Source organism: Coptis chinensis, chromosome 9 (genome assembly GCF_015680905.1).
Source record: "Coptis chinensis isolate HL-2020 chromosome 9, ASM1568090v1, whole genome shotgun sequence".
In the NCBI taxonomy this organism is placed as follows: Eukaryota; Viridiplantae; Streptophyta; class Magnoliopsida; order Ranunculales; family Ranunculaceae; genus Coptis; species Coptis chinensis.
The window spans coordinates 84,545,732-84,563,712 of NC_141464.1; the positions used below are offsets into that span (position 1 = coordinate 84,545,732).

General features: G+C 36.6%; 5 protein-coding genes and 1 long non-coding RNA gene across 7 annotated transcripts; 3 read left to right on the top strand and 3 right to left on the bottom strand.

Moving 5' to 3' along the window:
- Positions 1–1,227: 1,227 nt before the first annotated feature.
- LOC147479011 (uncharacterized) lies at positions 1,228–3,034 on the top strand. The gene is made up of 2 exons (XR_015208693.1): positions 1,228–2,550; positions 2,634–3,034. It is a non-coding gene; the product is annotated as an uncharacterized LOC147479011 (long non-coding RNA).
- Positions 3,035–3,602: 568 nt separating this feature from the next.
- On the bottom strand, positions 3,603–5,238 carry LOC147479012 (scarecrow-like protein 23). The gene is given in 2 exon segments (XM_086583982.1): positions 3,603–4,622; positions 4,624–5,238. Coding segments are annotated over 2 exon segments (1,320 nt in total). The 5' UTR covers positions 5,047–5,238; the 3' UTR covers positions 3,603–3,725.
- Positions 5,239–6,588: 1,350 nt separating this feature from the next.
- On the bottom strand, positions 6,589–11,242 carry LOC147479013 (GTP-binding protein-like protein). Of its 2 annotated transcripts, XM_086584233.1 has the most exons (11): positions 10,918–11,242; positions 10,081–10,269; positions 9,936–9,989; positions 9,667–9,777; positions 9,097–9,159; positions 8,705–8,959; positions 7,983–8,129; positions 7,879–7,906; positions 7,470–7,540; positions 7,118–7,177; positions 6,589–6,972 (listed from the first exon to the last, which is right to left on the bottom strand). In XM_086584233.1, exons 1-11 carry the CDS (start codon positions 11,149–11,151, stop codon positions 6,904–6,906), a joined length of 1,281 nt encoding a protein of 426 aa, XP_086440359.1. In that variant the 5' UTR covers positions 11,152–11,242; the 3' UTR covers positions 6,589–6,903. The 2 variants fall into 2 exon arrangements, with proteins under 2 accessions (XP_086440359.1, XP_086440360.1); XM_086584234.1 differs by lacking the exon at positions 7,118–7,177 and having other exon boundaries at positions 10,918–11,204.
- A 1,380-nt stretch (positions 11,243–12,622) lies between these two features.
- Positions 12,623–13,413, top strand: LOC147479014 (uncharacterized). Its single transcript, XM_086581963.1, has 4 exons — positions 12,623–12,798; positions 12,866–12,973; positions 13,047–13,111; positions 13,204–13,413. The coding sequence occupies exons 1-4, from the start codon at positions 12,706–12,708 to the stop codon at positions 13,349–13,351; spliced, it is 414 nt and encodes a 137-aa protein (XP_086438089.1). The 5' UTR covers positions 12,623–12,705; the 3' UTR covers positions 13,352–13,413.
- A 383-nt stretch (positions 13,414–13,796) lies between these two features.
- LOC147479015 (26S proteasome non-ATPase regulatory subunit 6) lies at positions 13,797–15,913 on the bottom strand. Its single transcript, XM_086581962.1, has 6 exons — positions 15,777–15,913; positions 15,533–15,678; positions 15,202–15,421; positions 15,023–15,131; positions 14,347–14,515; positions 13,797–14,230 (listed from the first exon to the last, which is right to left on the bottom strand). Exons 2-6 carry the CDS (start codon positions 15,616–15,618, stop codon positions 14,056–14,058), a joined length of 759 nt encoding a protein of 252 aa, XP_086438088.1. The 5' UTR covers positions 15,619–15,678; positions 15,777–15,913; the 3' UTR covers positions 13,797–14,055.
- Positions 15,914–17,191: 1,278 nt separating this feature from the next.
- On the top strand, positions 17,192–17,824 carry LOC147479016 (uncharacterized). The gene is made up of 3 exons (XM_086583866.1): positions 17,192–17,341; positions 17,415–17,479; positions 17,567–17,824. The coding sequence occupies exons 1-3, from the start codon at positions 17,240–17,242 to the stop codon at positions 17,712–17,714; spliced, it is 315 nt and encodes a 104-aa protein (XP_086439992.1). The 5' UTR covers positions 17,192–17,239; the 3' UTR covers positions 17,715–17,824.
- The last annotated feature ends 157 nt before the right edge of the window (positions 17,825–17,981 follow it).

Here is a 17,981-nt window from a genome sequence, read left to right on the forward strand (position 1 = left end):
TAGAATTGATACATTGTCTACAGAAGACGACACGGGCGTATCAGTGCGTGTAATAGCCAATTATTGGCGACCAGTGGTAAGTTAGTATTAGGGACTTAGGATAGAATGGGTGCATGAACTTATAAATTTTCTTATATAACAGACATGCCATTCACTCATTCTAACAGATGAATTTGAAATGACGTTACAACTTCAGGCAGGGCAGTGCAGTAGCACTCGTGACCGATCGCACATCATGATCCCTCCTTTGGCAAATATTCCAACTTCCAATTATATTGAAGTGTTGGACCATGCCACAGCAGGAAAAAGTGCGAACTTTATAGCTCAAACAGCATCAGAGAATTATTTCTTGTTGTCCTTTTCATCTGATTGCTTCCATATTTCAGGTTGCTTACTCAGGCACTCGGCAGTCATTACATCCACTGAAATTAAACGAACTTGTGGATGAAAAAAGCGTTATCCTTAAGTCCTTAGTTAATCGTAAAAGGTTCTGCCAGGTCCATTGTCGATAGCATTTTATTTTTCATTCGGTTTCAGCACAAATCAAATTTATAACCAAACCTCTGCAGGTATGGTTATTCCATATCTTGTCACACTTATCCTAAAATCAGCACTTTCTAAAGACAAGTCATACTCACACACAAGAAATAAAGCCAAGTCATACACAAATAAAGACAAGAAGTAAAGAAATGATAACACAGACAAATAGAATACCGTACCTAAAGAAAAACGAGTAAAATCCTTCCAAGCATTTGACTGCTGTAGGAAGGTAGTAGCTCCCGAATGTTCTTTTGGATCCAAATAAGTTCAATGCGGTCAATGACAAGGCATACACGGATTGTAAATGTCCATTGGGGTATCGAGTTGCATCAAGAATGATATTTGCCCTTGTTGCCCTTCCCTTGGCAACAACTTCTTATACATGTTAATCAATTCACATAATTCCATCCCTATAGAAGAATCACCATGTGATTGTGAGCGTGTTGGATCCCTCACCTACAAGCAATAAGTTAACAAAGACAAAACCACGATTTAGTTATCTCATAAATTAGCTTAAGCCCCTAGGCACAATGTCTCACATTCAAATCATACATTTGACGGAGCTGATGAATCTGCAACCATCCTTCTATGTGATTGCTGACCTGCCACTTCTTCTCTTGTCTCTAGCAAGATCTTGGTAAAGGGTGACCATTTGTGGTACCAAACTTCCAAACCGCTCTTGAGCATTGAGTGTTGTTGCTTTTGTTGGCAAAGCTGCTCTTTAGCAGGAGCTGATGATGCAAGGGCTGTCTTTGATATGCCAACACTCATACCCAGCAACTGACCAAATTTATCAGGGCCATGATCTTGAGCAACTGGATCATGGTCTAGGTCCAAGTTTACGCTAGCAGGGTCATCCTCAATTATAGCCTTGATTCTTTCCCCATCATGACAACATATAAGCCAAAAAGTTTCGAATACAAGAGAGAGATAAACTCACTGTGTAGACGTCTTCCTCATTGCTGCGCTGTTGGTATTTCTCATTCAGAGCCAGATAGAAGGAAAGGAAGAGAGCAAGAAAACATAAAACACAATTCTCGCCCTCTTCCTGACCTTCTATCAAACTCGCCTTTGAGATTGATCTTCCAATTCAAAGTGCCATGTATATTACGACAGGAAGAATGCTTTAGTTTCTATACAAATAGGTTCGTATATATATAACGTTCTAGCTTGGTTAACAAGGTACCCAAAACATTCTAATGCACACGAATTGGGGTGCACGGTCCTTTACGTACAAACTCTTACGTTTAATAAGTCAAATTGTTGCTTGGGGGCAACTCAATAAGCGAAAACTTGAGTCTCAAGAATGCTAAACCGAATACACTTCGAACATGATTACTTATGAAACAAGGAAGTTATTCTCTCTATAAATATACATGGAACTACGACCAATTCCCTCAAAACTATTTTTATGGTTCGGGTGATGACTTGGAGCAATGAATTAATCTCAAACAGAGGTAGACTGTAAGAGAGAGAAGATGAGGAAGAATGGTGTATAGGTTGTACGTTTCTCCTTGTCTTGCTCCTTCTCTCTTTTCCAGTCCATCTCTCTTATGAGAAATACCAGCAATGAGGATTACCAGGACAGTATATCCAGGTAAAATATATTAACTTAAACGTAATAATTTTAATTCTTGTTCTTTGTCAATTTATGAATTCTTTCTTTCTTTTAGTTTGTTCACATGTTCCAAGTAGATATGCCGCATATATCCAATTATGATGTTCTAGTGACATCTCCCCTGCAAATGTTGCAATGAGAGAAGCATCCCAATTGCCAATAAATAAGATTTGGTTATCTGGTGCAGAGATAGAATTCCATATCATCTGCGACCGGTCAAGTTTGTTGACGTCGTACATGTTAATACCATCTTGTGAAAGAACCATGCGAACATATAAGATATCTCCATCAGACTCAACCAAATAAGGATGCTGGGGACTGTTCCCCGAGCCAACCATCTCTAGCAGTTTAGGTTTCTGGAAAACATTATTCCAAGCTTGTTGAGCGACGCTGTAAGTCCCTAGTGTTCCTGAATCTGTTGAACAATAAAAAGTTCCTTGGAAAAAGAGCACTCTAATAAATGGATCTTTCACAGGAGGGTTACAGCTAAAGGTGTGATGGATCCATATCTTGTCATTAGGATAACATGTGCTTATACAAACTTTACTTGCATAAAATTCCGATTTCAGGACAAAGAAAACACAATCTGGATTACTCGGGTCTCGGGGTTGAGGAGAATGTCACAAGTGAATCAGTGGTATAAATCAACTTAGGTAGCATAATGACTGTTCCATCTGTGAAAGGACTATATAAGAACAATCTTCTTTTCAAGGAGTCATACAACAGAAACCAACCCTGCTTACAATGGACTACTGAATCCTTTACTTCTTTCCCTTGTAGATGCTCGTTGTTGATGTAAATGTTATATGTTTTCTGGTACACAGGATCAAAGAGATTACATGAGCTCCATGAATTGTAGTTGAATGTTATGAGCCATGGCAATTGTTTCATAGGCCGAACACGGTGCATTGAACGCCATGGTTTACAAACTGCACGTACATGGGCATGATCTGCGTAATATAGACGGGAGCATATGTTCGAGAGTATATCTAGAGGAAGGTTGGACCATTGTCTGTCTCTCTTTTTTTCCTCTGTTCCCCACCTTTCATGTTATTGGCTTCTCGGTGAATTCAGTTTTCCCTCCATCAGATTTTAAAATGGAAAAACTTCAAAGGATACTTTCATATAACAATATATAGATCTGGCAACTCATACTTTCTTTTCTTATATTACTAGGGCTCTAAAAACCTATAGGACTTTAAACTCTTTTACTAAAAAGGAGTCTAAACTCTAAACATAACCATGGGCCAATAGATGAAGTTACTACCAATAGATGAAGTTACTAATTCGAAACTCTAAGTATTTTGTGGTCCAGTTTTAGGGAAATTCCTATAGTCTCGTCCAACTATTCTATTATTATTATTATAGTAGTATCTGTATCCTCAATTCCTCATCTGCATTCTGCATAGTTTCTGTTATTATTATGTATTTATCAAGAATCACATAAATAATGACCTTAAAATTAAATTTTCAAAAAAGGATTACATTAGTACATTTTCATCATTTGGATGAAAAAAAATGTACTACAAACCCCAGATACTCAACAACAACAAAAAAATGTTTCCCCTCAGTCTGATGGTTGCCAAGCAGAGGCAGTAAGTAAAGAAAGATCTTTCCAGCCCAATTTCAAACAACCATTTTCTTCAACCAAAGTGTACCCTTTCCAAGGAAACATACCCAACAACAAACTAGCTTGTGCAGCCGGGTTTCCACCCAATGAAACCGGGTTAAACCCGATTCGTCTCAACTCTTCACCCCATCTTTCCACCTTCACTTCTCCAGTCCTTTTTGGGCCCCCAACAGCTACAATGTTCTTAATTTCAGACCCAAATATATGCTGCTCAACTTGGTATCTTTCCATGCTATCCCACTCTTGTCCATCACCCAATGCATCAAATAATGCTGAATAATAATGCAATGCCTCAACAAATCTCCCTAAAAAATTCCCACCATTGCTTAAATCTTGTTCAACAATTGTAATTAATTTCGGTTTCAAAATATTCAACAATTTCAAAGTCCCAAGATCGGACCCAGTAATGTCATATAAACAATGGTGCATCCAATGTACCACGGTAGCTTCATTCGGTCGCGGTGCGAGTTGACTCAGATCACTTATATTACCGATTTTTCCTTCTAATGGTACATACTCAAAAGGCAAATCGAACGAGCTAGCGAAATCAGTGAGTCGTTTACCCGTTGCCTCGAGTAACTCATACGAAGATCCAACGCCTGTAATTCGCATAGATTGAATCTTTTTGGATCTAGAATGAAGTATATGAAATAATCCTGGCCATTGAAGTCCTTGCATTATATCAAGATCAATCACATGAAACCTTTCTACACCTTCTAATGCTTGATATATAGCTTGGTTTGCAGTATACTGAGAAAATTTAATCAATGGACTAATAGAATTATACGAATTTAACGCTTTAAATATCTTTTGGTTTTGAACTAAGATTAAACTTCTTAATACTAACTGGAGAGTACGTACCAAGAAATGAACTCACTATCCTAGCTCGAAGTGCTTCAACAAAATATGCACCAACACGTTCTATTGAAGAACCAAAAGGAGATGATAACTCAGATATTTCCGGTAGTAAACTAGTTGCATCGTTGAGAGATTCCATTGCAACTGATTCTGCACACTGTAGTAATAGACCAAGTAGTCTTAAACCAGTAGATTCATGTGTAACCACTACTACCTCTTCTTCTTGGTCTTCCACTACGTTGATAACTTTCTCTTCATTCATTTGTACCTGTTGATCACCTTCTGTGATATTGTTGCGTTTTCTAGGATGATCATGTTCCTGTTGGTGTTCTTGGATTAGTCTTTTGGATTTCATAGTAGTAGGAGTTATGGGTGAACCAGGGAGTAAGCTTTGAATCATGATAAGAAAAAGTGCTTTTTAAGTATAGACAAAAAGTGTTATGCTAAGCAGAAAGTCTTTTTGCAGCTCTTTTTCAGATTAATGGAGATTTTTTTGACATAATTTGGATTAGGAAGAAGAGATGATGAGTTGATTGTTTTTGTTTGCTGCCGTATAAGTTCAACGTTTTGTGCCGTCTGTTGTTTTAGACTTTTAGCTATTAGTTTAATAACTAATAATAATTTAATAGGATTCTAATGATTGTCCTTGATTTACTATCTAGTTAATTTTGTTAGGATAGATTTTGATATGGGATGTCTACTTCACCACTTGTCACCAAGGGTGTCTCCCACTTAATACGGGCTACTTTCAGATGGCAATGGCCTAGATGTTGAAGCTTCAGCAGTCACCACAGTCTTTACATTCTTGTAAAAAACTAGACTAGTGTTTTTTTTTTTTTTATTCCTTGTTAAAAAGTTGTCCATTGTATTTTGCCAAAGAAATTGAAAGATGTCAAAGATTAGTGTTTTTTTAGAAATTGACTTAGGGGTGGATAAGAACAATGTAATTTTGACGTTAGAACTGAAAGAGATAAATCAATGCGACAAATAAAAAGATTTTAATTGGCCATGGTAATTTTTTTATTGTCTGTTTGTCAATGGAACGAAGAATCTTATGAGCATTGTTGTTAAATGACATTCAGATCTTAATGGTCGGTACCCGCACTCAAAGAAATCACGAAATTCCTCAAAATATTTATGTCATACTGAAGCATTTTATGGAAGTCTATTAGCATTTGTCTGGTCAATTTATGAAAATAAGTGCATGGATTTGTATGGCCATAAAAACTCAATCGAGCTCTATCAGTCTATCCTCAGGTCAGTTTCAGCTCACCTGAGGTTTTTAGTCCCCACCTGGTCTGAGCTAAATGCGTGCCTAAACAAATATATATTGTTTATGACCAAGGTAGGTGCAGGTGACTACATTTTCCAACTTTATTTTTTATAGGCCATGTGGTAGTAGTACTGAATATACTAGAGAACAACTAACAGATGAGGTCAATTGCTACCAAACGTTTGGTGGGACTTGCCACTCACACTGCTACTTCTCAATCCAAAAGACCTGCCCATATTCTATTTGTTTGTGTCTCAACTCTCAAGTACTCAACCACAATAATGCACACTGTTGAGATTTAACAAGATCCAATATGGGGCCGATGTACTACTACAGCCTCTACCGCTACGTCTGAAATATCCATCTACGTCTGAAATATCCATATCGTCTCATACCCCTGAATTTTACAGCCTCTACCGCGACGTCTGTAATATCCATATCGTCTCATACCCCTGAATTTCCATGGGTAAATGTTCATAAAGTTCACTTAACTGCCATAATACATGCTTCTGTAATGCACATATACGCTCATCTGACCTCTGTCAGGCTGTTTTCATGCGTTACATGCTTGTGGACACGTAAATAATATAAACAAACTTGTAAATAAAACAACCATTTCTTTAATGGAAGTTTCAGATGATAAACCATTTCAACAATGAAATCCCTATGTGATCCCAAGTATAACACTTTTCACATAACAAAAGAATATAATCCTCAAGTATAAATGTTGACCTACTCTTTTTCTTACATTCAATTTCCTCGAGTAATATATAAAAATGAAAGAACAAAAAAACAATATTCAATATGCTGAAAAACATGCCTGAAAGAACATATGTCCACAAAATTCAGTTGGCTCATACACCTGGCTTTATCGAAAAAGAATCTGCAGCTTTGAAAGAGTTAATATGCAGCATGAACTGCCGATGCAGATGTCCCTCAAGATGATGAACAGAGAACATTTGCTATGTCTGGACATCACAGAAATTAGACATTGAAGCGAAAAAGCATGACATCACCTTCCTGCACTATGTAATCTTTCCCCTCAGATCTTAGCTGCATTTACAATAAGAGATCAATTATTTCCATCAAAAAGACTATTCATATGGAAAGTTATTTGGCAGTCATGCAAAGAGCTGTATGCTCAAAATTTTGTATTTAAAGGTAAGGAGAATATTTTCTTTAAAAAGTGAGGTCATACAAGTCCTTTCTCCCTTGCATCCGCAAATGAACCACACGAAACAAAATCATTGTATGCTACCTGATTGTCAAACACATCAAGAAACCGGAGTAAACACAATAATTCTAATGCACTATGTTAGGCTTGTTTAGTTGATTCATCTATAGAAGCATGCCTATATTATCACCTTTGAAAAATTCCCAAGACTCAACATTCAAACGTCAAAAAGCATCTTAAACGCCAAGTAGCTGAGATTCTTATCATTAATCTTTCAATAGAAGCATCTCATACTATTTGTAGATCTGGAAAATGGGTGTTCAAACTTCAAACTGATCATGCTATAGTATGAGTTCACTGTCACTAGATAACTTACAGTCTCAGCTCGTATGAAGCCTTTCTCAAAGTCCGAATGTATAACTCCAGCAGCTTGTGGAGCTGTCATTCCTAATGAGTACAGGAAAATTAGATCTCTGATATGGTAAAATATATTGCATGCGGATAATAGTTATGCTGCATGAATGTGCACATATATGTATACAGAAGTGTTCAAAGCCAATCCAACCCAAGTCACCCAAACACAGAATTGGTTATTCTATCAGACTATCGCTCACGTTGGAGAACGAGACACTTGTAACTTGTTAAATGCCATTTACATAGGTCTCAATTGATGATTAATATGAAAAAAATAACATTTACTAATCAGATACAAGAAACATTGTCATAATATGATAATTATTGTTGTATGGCGCACAAGCATAAATCTAAGACAGATAGATACTAACCTGAAAGAATTGTCCAGGCTTTTGTTTCCTGTATGAATCAAGGAAACCTTTTAGTTGCTTCAAATGAAACACCAAAGCTTCTTCAAAAGATTGATTATGCTTACCTTTTCTCCTGCAGTGAAGTATGTGCGCATCCCCAAAAGGCTATATGTTGCTCTAATAAGATTTCCAAGGCCGCTTTCAGTAACACCGAGAGAATTTAAGAATTCTATTCGTTCTTCCGAGGGAAGCTCAGTAAGCTCGGACTCGACCTACAAAGAAACATATATACCTACAGTGAGTTTGCATGGCTCGAAAAACCACCATTTCTAGGCAGAGGCTTAATATATTTTACCCACTGTGGAATCAGTTGGACGATTTCTCTATTTTCATTGATCGGTAAAAGTTATATTTCCTTTTATTGAAATTTGTCACATCCAAGCAAATATAGCTACCTCTTACCAAGACGCGGAGATTCACTATTTGCCTGATCCCTCACAAAATGCATAAATACAAGAAATTTTCAATTTTTGGAGTCGAGAGCCAATTTCATTTATATAGGCAATAAAAAAGATGATTATGTGTGGATTTTTGGAGCCAAGAGAACTAAGAAACTCAAATTCTTTTTTTACTCTCTATATTTTAAATGCCAGATTTTCTTTCCATCAAGTATGCTAACATGTGAAATAAGTGCACAAGTGCGTGTAGGATGCAGACCAACAAGTGCTGCAAAATTCTTTTTGTCAGGGTTGAATATGACTTTGAAGTGCCTCAGGCATAAGTTAATATTTTAAAATTAATGTACCTTTAGTCCTTTACCAATCAAAAACCAAAAAAATAAACATACCTGGGCTGAGATTGTTACTAGTCCAGACTGTAACTCAGTTGCTAGATTCATTACTTCCTTGACATGAGGATTATTGCTAGGCTCAGCAAGTTCGGATTCTGCGACATTAGCCACGTATATGACTGGTTTCATAGTAAGTAAACAGAGATGCTCTACAGATTCCTTCTCAAATTCTGTCAGAGCCACTGAACGGGCAGGTTTTCCATCCATAAGAGCATTCCGGACTCTTTCCAAGGCAGACTTTTCTGCTTCTTCCTGAGATTTATTGCACCAAACATCATTTACTAACTAATCATTACACTTGAAGCTTTATAGAAGCTTTATCCCACTGCTGTTGAACAAGGAATGAGAAGACATTCAAGATTATCCTGGATATATGAGAGAAACCTTACCTTCATTTTTGATGGTGAATCTTTTCCTTTGCCCTTTTTGAGTTTGTCCATTCTCTTCTCAATCTGCATTTCTTGTAGGAATACATTTAGTTTTATTAAATGTCATCCTTGCACGTTATCATGACTGATATAATTGGTGCAACAGGTTTCATAATACCATGAGGATGTTTCATAGTTAATATCAAATATAAAATACCACAATGTTGTTGGAGACACACTGTGACAATTCACAATGGAAAAATATACAAATGGAAGGTGGGCCAACAACTCAAAGGGTCTGATTAATAGAAAACAAACCAGTCATACAGCATACACCATCTAATCTATGGCATTAACTGAAGCACAGGAACAGTTTGGATATCCTACAAAGGAGATAATGTCAGTGGAGAAACAATTTTGAAAGAAGATTCATTGCCAGCGTGGATCTCCTAGATAAATGCCAAAAAATGCTGGTCTCTCACTGCACTGGCACCATCTAGATACACTTCTTGTTTGCTTTGCCAGTCATTTGAATAATCATCCAATTAAACATCTATAGATTAATGTGTAGGGACTCCCTTAAATCCATACCTGATCTAAATCGCAGAAAACTAGCTCTAAGTTGATGACCTCAATATCTGACTTTGGATCAACTTTCCCAGTCACATGGACAATGTCCCTATCTTCAAAACAACGTACAACCTGAAACATTAAACAATTAACTTTATATTGGTAGAGAGCACAAAAATACATCTTCATAATGGTCTCTGATATCTTCTATGCTAGCAATAAAATGAAAGAAAAGTAAACAAGTCAAATCTTGGAAAAATACCAACAAGACATTAAGAGATGACGCAAACCTGAAGTATGGAATCCACTTGACGAATATGTGACAAGAACTTATTTCCCAACCCCTGTAATTGAAGCATCATGTCATTAACCGAAAATAATACTCAAGATCAAAACAAAACTTCGGAAAATCGAAGACGCACTACAAGTCATTACCTCGCCTTGACTGGCACCTTTAACAAGCCCAGCAATATCCACAAATTCAATAGATGCTGGGACTGAACGTTGTGATTTGCAGAGATCTGAAAGAACTTGGAGACGTGGATCTGGAACTGCAACAATCCCAACATTGGGCTCTATTGTACAGAAAGGGAAATTTGCTGCTTGAGCTTTACCATTCTCAACCTGAGAATCCAGTGAACATTGTTACACATCATATGATGTGGCGACGCAGATAAATAGTACAGATGGACATAAAACTATCGTGACATTAATAACCATAGCTGAACAAACAATAATCACTGCTATATATCATAACCACAAGCAGTTCAAAATCTACCAATGTATAAGAAATAGCTTAACCACAGCTTTATCTACAAGTACGGGCAAAACAGCAAACTCAAGAACTTCATTTTCTTTTTCTACTAAAACACCACACTGCAATGGAATCTAACAAACCTACACTACAACACTTCAAATTCTATGGTACATAGCATGACTTACTAGTGCACTTATTACACATATCACATTCCTTACTGAAAAAACTTTAAATCCCCACTCTGCATTTGAACTTTCCCATTGCATTTCTAACTAAACAAAAATGTTTAAAAGTAAGTTTTTTAGTAGCTTCTCCCTACTTGGGGTTCTAAAAAACTAACTAAAAATCAAGTTTTTAACATATTAACGTTAAACTGATCAAAAAGAACATGAGAAAACTATTAATCTACAGTTGGGCTTGTCTAAAAACTGATTTTAATCACTTTCTACAATTAAAAATGAAAACAAAACGAACTAAATGCAATGAACATAGAGAAAGAGATAAAGGAAACTTACAACAGCATTAAAAAGAGTAGATTTTCCAACATTAGGGAGCCCAACAATACCAGCTTTCAAACTCATACTTATTTTAGTACATGAAGAAGAAGATGAGTAGTTTCTCTTCCAAAACCCGAAATGAGTGACACTTGTATTGAGTCTTTGGTTCAAATGAAGAGAAGATGAAGACCTTCTTAGTGTTAAGGAAAAGCTTAAAGCAGGAATAAGATGGTGTGTGGCTAATTTCGCCATTGTTTGTTTGCTGTTTTGAGGACTAGGCTCTTTTCTTCTTCTGGGTTTATCTCTACCATGAAAAAAATCTCGAGGGAAATGTATTGGGCTTGGGCTTGGGCTTGGGCTTTATGGGTCTGGCCCATATAATTTTTGTTGTGCATTTAGGCTAGCTTGTGGAGGGGTGGAACTCGGGCAGGTTGGGTCGGATTGAGGCCTAACCCAAGTCTGGGACCAAGCCCTAGTCAAGTTTTTCAGGTTTCAATGTTAAACAATGAAGAACTCAATGCCTTTTCACTATTAAATAAATAAATTAAGATAAATAATACTGAAATTCAATATTCTAACTAAATCAAAGAGATTTGATTATTTGAAAGAGAAACTAACATAATTGATTCAATTATTATTTCTAAAATATATTTTCAACCTTACTTTTGACAAAAATAAGTTTTATAAGGAAACAATATAATATAATATAAGGAATGAAATATATACATACATATATACATACAGGATCGGGTTTTTCGGTTATTTAATATTCTAACCTAAGCCCAATCCAAAACTGAGTTAGGTTTTGATTTTACAAAGACTAAGCCCAGACTACGATCTAAAATGTTAGCCCAAAACTAATAGAAGTTGGATTTTAGCCCATCATGCTTGGACTAACCCGCCCCAAGTTCCACCCATAAGCTTGTGTTTTAACAAGTTTCCCTTTTCTAAGGGCATCTCCAATGGAGGGTGTAAAATTACACCTCCACATAGACGTCACCTAGGTGCCATTAGGATTTTTCACCTTTAATTGTATACTATTATAGAGTTCAAAATTCCACCCTCTATAAACATGTTTTAAACTAGGTTTTAAAAATTTTTAGAATTAAAAGGGGCGAGACCTAAAATATGTCCAATAGTTAGGCTAAAATTACCTTGCAATTGGAAAAATGATATTTGGGGTGTAAAATTTCCAGTATGGAACCCCCATTGGAGATGCCCTAAACGAGACCTAAAATATGTCCAGGTTAGGCTAAAAATTGCAACAAAAACGAGCTTGAGCGAGTATGGAACATTTAGAGGGCTCGGTTGAACGCTAAAATTTGTTCAGGCTCAGCTCATATTGCACCACGAACTAGATTAAGTGATTAATTAATAATAAAATTACCAAACCGAGCAAGAGTAGAACATGACCAAGGATTCAAGGAACCAAAATTTCTTTATTGAATGAGCCGAGCAAAGTTTTTGGCCCATCCTAGGGATGTCACTCGACCAAATGTTCTCCACTTTTCATCTTCACACTCTCGTCTCTTCGCCAAACTCAAAACTCTCTTTCCGCTCATCACCCATCCACTGCTATACAGTTATTCTAGTTTTGTCCAATATTTAAATGAAGAAATTAGTGAAACACTGTAGAGTGTGGACTATTTCTATGGGCTTTTGTTTTCAATAAAAATGATCAGTGGGCAGGCCCAAAACATATAGGCCCAAGATACTCCTCTCTCTCTCTTAAACCATGAACTGTTGATCAGTTTCACTATCCAGAGAGACAGAGACTCAAATTTGATAAATGTTGGAGAACAAGCTATGATGCATGCATTACAGAGAACACTTCGAAGCATTCATTCTACTGTACAACCTCCTAAGCTCACCAAACTCTCTCTTCATCCTCCAAAGTGTGTAAGTTTCTCCAAACCTCTCCTCTTTTTTTCTTTTTTTTTTATAACATTGGTGTTGCACTGTTCAGGTAGAAATGGAATTTGCAGATGGTAGTTTATTCAATTTATCAGCTGAGTTTCTTAGGGTGTATAGCCCAGCTGCTGACAGTAAAATAAGATCAGTAGGAGGTGAAAAGGTACGTTCTTGAAAAATCTTTCACCACAACAAGGCAAAATAAAAACACTGAATAAGTCAGTTTTATGTTTCAGGTAATCTTTGGACGACGCCATGTTGGTATTATGTCAGCAGAAGTTGTTGGTAACTATGGAATAAGGTAATTGCTTAATGAGTATCTCTCCAAATACTCCATGGCTTTATGTGTTTAACACTTAACAGTATCCTTGTGGTATTGTTGTGCTTGTGCAGGATAGTTTTTGATGACTTGCACAAAACTGGCATCTATACGTATAGTTATTTCTATCACCTTGGAAGCAACAAGTTTGCCCATATGAGGAATTATATCAACATCCTAAAGAAGCATGGGCTAAGCAGAGATCCCCAAAGAACAAAATAATGAAATCTGTTGTATGTAGCATGACATGGGCAATGAAACTTGAATGAAGGATATTTTTTTTACTTGTTTGGTGCCAAGAGTAGCCAACAACATCATTGTTTGTTCTCTTCTTTTTACCCTTTGGGAGATCTTCCAATGTGGTTTCTATAATTCTATGCACAATTAATTCAGTCTTCTTATACAGTAGATGCGCATCACACACAGGCTGCAATAAAACTACTAGGCTAGTGAGAAGTCAATATAGCAGACCGGTACCCTTTTACTTTCACAGGACGATAGTGATAGTTGAGACTTGAGAGCAGCATAGCTGAGGCACATTGTTATAAAGAAACCTCAATATCGCTGGTGGGCATATTGTTACTCTTAGCCACAATCAGTTAACATTGTTACTCCTAGCCACACAAATTCAATCGCGCAACTGTAAAGCTCCAAACTTACATGCACAGACACAAAAAGACCATAACTGAAAAGCTAAATCATCATTATCATCCTTACATTTATCTCATATGGAAATCGAAAGCTAAATGTGTTACAAGAAAAACATGAATGTTGACTTCCCATAGATGGGTAGATTAGACAGTCTCCTTAAATGTTGCACAAGTATACTAAAAGCATAAATGTACAGACAATTTGATCTGTCTAAAAAAGCGAGTCAACAACTGGATACAGTTTTGATGAGCCCCTTATCATCCTGGAAACCTGATTCACAGATCAATCACTCGAGACAGCTTCTGTATTCGGTTCAACAGAAAGTCCCCTTGCTTAATAGTGGCCTGATAAAGAGCATTCTTTGCATCAGGCCTGTTGGTTTCCAGTACTCCTGCAACTTTATCTATCTTGCAATGAAGCTTCCCTGCAGCAATAAATCGTGACAGTTCCCTGAAACATAGAATGCAGAGTTTTGTTAATATAGCAACATTACAGCCAAAATAGTATAAAATAGGGAGGTCAAAATTTCAAAAGAGTCACGGTCTTCATGCTGATGAGGTACTTACAAATCAATGAAATCAACAGTTACTCCAAATGCAGTCGCCATTGCTTCCATGGTGACACTCTTATACGACTCTAGAAACTGAGAATAGACGACTGTGCGGACCTCCCTCATGTAATATCGGAAGTGTGGATGCAGATACCGGTCAAACTTAATTTGATCCGTCAAGCCAGCTGAAGATAGTCGAAGTCAAAACAGAAAATTAAATTTGGTACATAACACGCATAATTTTAAAAACCAAGTAAAATTTTTGACAATTCCTGACTATGCAGGAGTAACAACTACAACATTAGTATACCCAGATGCAACAGGCTGAACAATGATTCAAATAGTGAAAGAAACATGAAGACACCTGACAAATTATTGTGATGGTTATAGCAATAACATGACTAGTGTGGTCAGACAACCATGGCGAGCACTCAGTCGTCATAAGAAGAAAAAATAAGCTGACAACAAATTTATGACCAGATCTTATATTTGTTAACATTGACAGATGCAAAATAACCACTGGGGTTTTGACTGCAGCCTAAGATATATAAACTGAAACACATAAACCAAGGTGCTCCAATAAGGTTTAAAAGAAGTGCAGACCAAGTGGAGTTTCTAAAAAGAGATGCATTTTCCCAAATTTGAAACACCATATAATAACATAGAAAGATGAAATATAATGCACTTCTTACCAAAGGCTAAAAAGAAGGATTTGTACTGGCATCCATATAGAGAGTTCATAAACTCTGAGAGATGTGGGATCTTTCCAATCACTGTAAGAATCTCGGGGGCATCCACCACCTGTAATGTATTAATAGCAAATTAGCAAGCATTCATTAAGTATGATGTGCCCAGATCAAATGTTTAATACCTTTTGTTTAAGCAACACTCTATCCAGAGATATAATGCTCGTAAGGACAGTGTAGAAAATGAAGGTCTCATACGGGAAGAGATCATAGGTTGTGAACGTTGAGATTGAATCAAGAAACAGATCCGCTGCTTTCTTAAAGTTTCTAGTAGACATGCAATACAACCCCTCGTACACCTTCAACCGGTTCTTCCTCTCCCAATCACCTCCCTCCTCAAACAATCTGCCATCAAAATGTAGAGTATTAATTATCAAACTCCACAAATATGCATTGGACACAAGATGAATGCAAGAAAGTACTAATCTAAAAAACAATAACAAGATATTATCTTACTTCTTAGCTTTGTCAATGCTTTTGGAGATGAGATCAAAATCCATGTAGAAAAAACCCAATTGTAATGTGTAAAACACTAGGTCCATCTTTTGCCCCACTGCTACTGTTTTACCTTCTGTTACCTTGAGCTGTTCCAATGCTTTTTCCTAGGAATCAGGAGGGAAACGTCAGCAAGGTGACAAAAGATTTCTTAAGCACACAGAAAAGAACTTTATGGCACAAGAGCAAAAAAATGAATTTTTACCTTGTCACTGATTCGGATATAGTACAAGGATTTAGCTAAGTGAGCTTCGCGAACTTCACTTTCACCTAAGTTCTCTTCAGCATCGGCAATCCTGCATGGACAAACTCGTGTAAGCTATCTATAGTGCATCCTGAAGGCTCAGCTTCAACCCAGTAGGCGAAACCAAACACATACAATCACATAAAAGAAACCAAAGTATCCATACTAAAGAGTGGGTTCTATAAACTAGACAACTTTCAGATAGATGCACTAGTCTCCATAAGTAACAACTTTTAGTTTAGATAAAAACAGGGTGCACGTGGCGGTAATTACGAATTCAAAAAGAGACGATTAAACTAGGATCAATCAGGATGAATACAGATATACCTAAAATACATAGAGCAAAGTAACGTCAAAAAATAAATTTGTTACATCTATATTTCTATTCCGTGATAATACACTAATTGACTTAGAGACGTAGTAATAACAAAGTTAGTCCACCAAAGTAGACACATTCCCTGCAATAACGTGCTAGAAACGCCAAACACATGATCCTTATGCATCTAAATATCCATATCAACTACTTGTACTAGATGAACACTCTAAAACATTCCGATACAAAAAGACGAAGAGTAAAAGGCGCAACAAAACAAAATACAATATCTATAGCGCAATTCTGCTACTTGTCAATGATTCCAATGTAAACACAAAGTTCCAAAATGCAATATCTTTCTACACTACCCAGAACTCTGACCAAAGCTTTAACCTAACAATCAGCTCCCCAACTGTCTGCAGTATGCACTCTATCCTCAAAGTGTCTCCAAATATATGCATTTTAATAAGTTCATACCAAACTACTCAACTTTAAACCCGGGTAATATCATTAGATACTTTAGTTGGCCAGGTTAAAAACCACAGTACCGTAGTGAGTGACTACCGAGGATGAATCTAAAAACAAATTTGAACTCTAAAGCCTATACTCTAATTCAAAAAAATTGTGGGGCAAAAAAGTTTAAACACCCAAAATCCTACTGGATTTCAACATTGCATACGTCGGAGGGAAAACATATACTAGCAATACCCTCGAAGTAGTGAACACTAAATAAACAAACACAAGGCTACTAGATCCAAACTACCCAACTTTAAACTCGTGTACTCGTATTGAATACGTCCGTTGTCCAGTTTAAACACTGTACTACATAACATCCAAGTAGAATCTAAAACCAAACATGAACTGTAAGCCCCCTATACTCTAAATCAACAAAAACTACCAAATACAATGTTGGGGCTATTCCCATTATCTAATTCGTACATTACAAAACGAACTTAACTCATATGCACACAAAAAAAGGCCCCATCTATGAAAAACTAGATCTAAAACAAAATATCAATAAAAGGAAACCAAAAAAAAAAAAAAAAAAAAAAAAAACTTTTTTTTTTTATAACATTGGTGTTGCACTGTTCTTAATTTGTTTCAGGTAGAAATGGAATTTGCAGATGGTAGTTTATTCAATTTATCAGCTGAGTTTCTTAGGGTGTATAGCCCAGCTGCTGACAGTAAAATAAGATCAGTAGGAGGTGAAAAGGTACGTTCTTGAAAAATCTTTCACCACAACAAGGCAAAATAAAAACACTGAATAAGTCAGTTTTATGCTTCAGGTAATCTTTGGACGACGCCATGTTGGTATTATGTCAGCAGAAGTTGTTGGTAACTATGGAATAAGGTAATTGCTTACTGAGTATCTTTCGAAATACTCCATGGCTTTATGTGTTTAACAGTATCCTTGTGTGGTATTGTTGTGCTTGTGCAGGATAGTTTTTGATGACTTGCACAAAACTGGCATCTATACGTATAATTATTTCTATCACCTTGGAAGCAACAAGTTTGCCTTTATGAGGAATTATATCAACACTCTAAAGAAGCATGGGCTTAGCAGAGATCCTCAAAGAACAAAATAATGAAATCTGTTGCATGTAGTATGACATGGGCAATGAAACTTGAATGAAGGATATTTTTTTTACTTGTTTGGTGCCAAGAGTAGCCAACTTAACATCATTGTTTGTTCTCTTCTTTTTTCCCTTCGGGAGATCTTCCAATGTGGTTTCTATACTTCTACTTCTATGCACAATTAATTCAGTCTTCTTATACAGTGGATGCACATCACACACAGGCTGCAATAAAACTACTAGGCTCAATGGGTGCAGACTGCAACAAGGGAGAAGTCA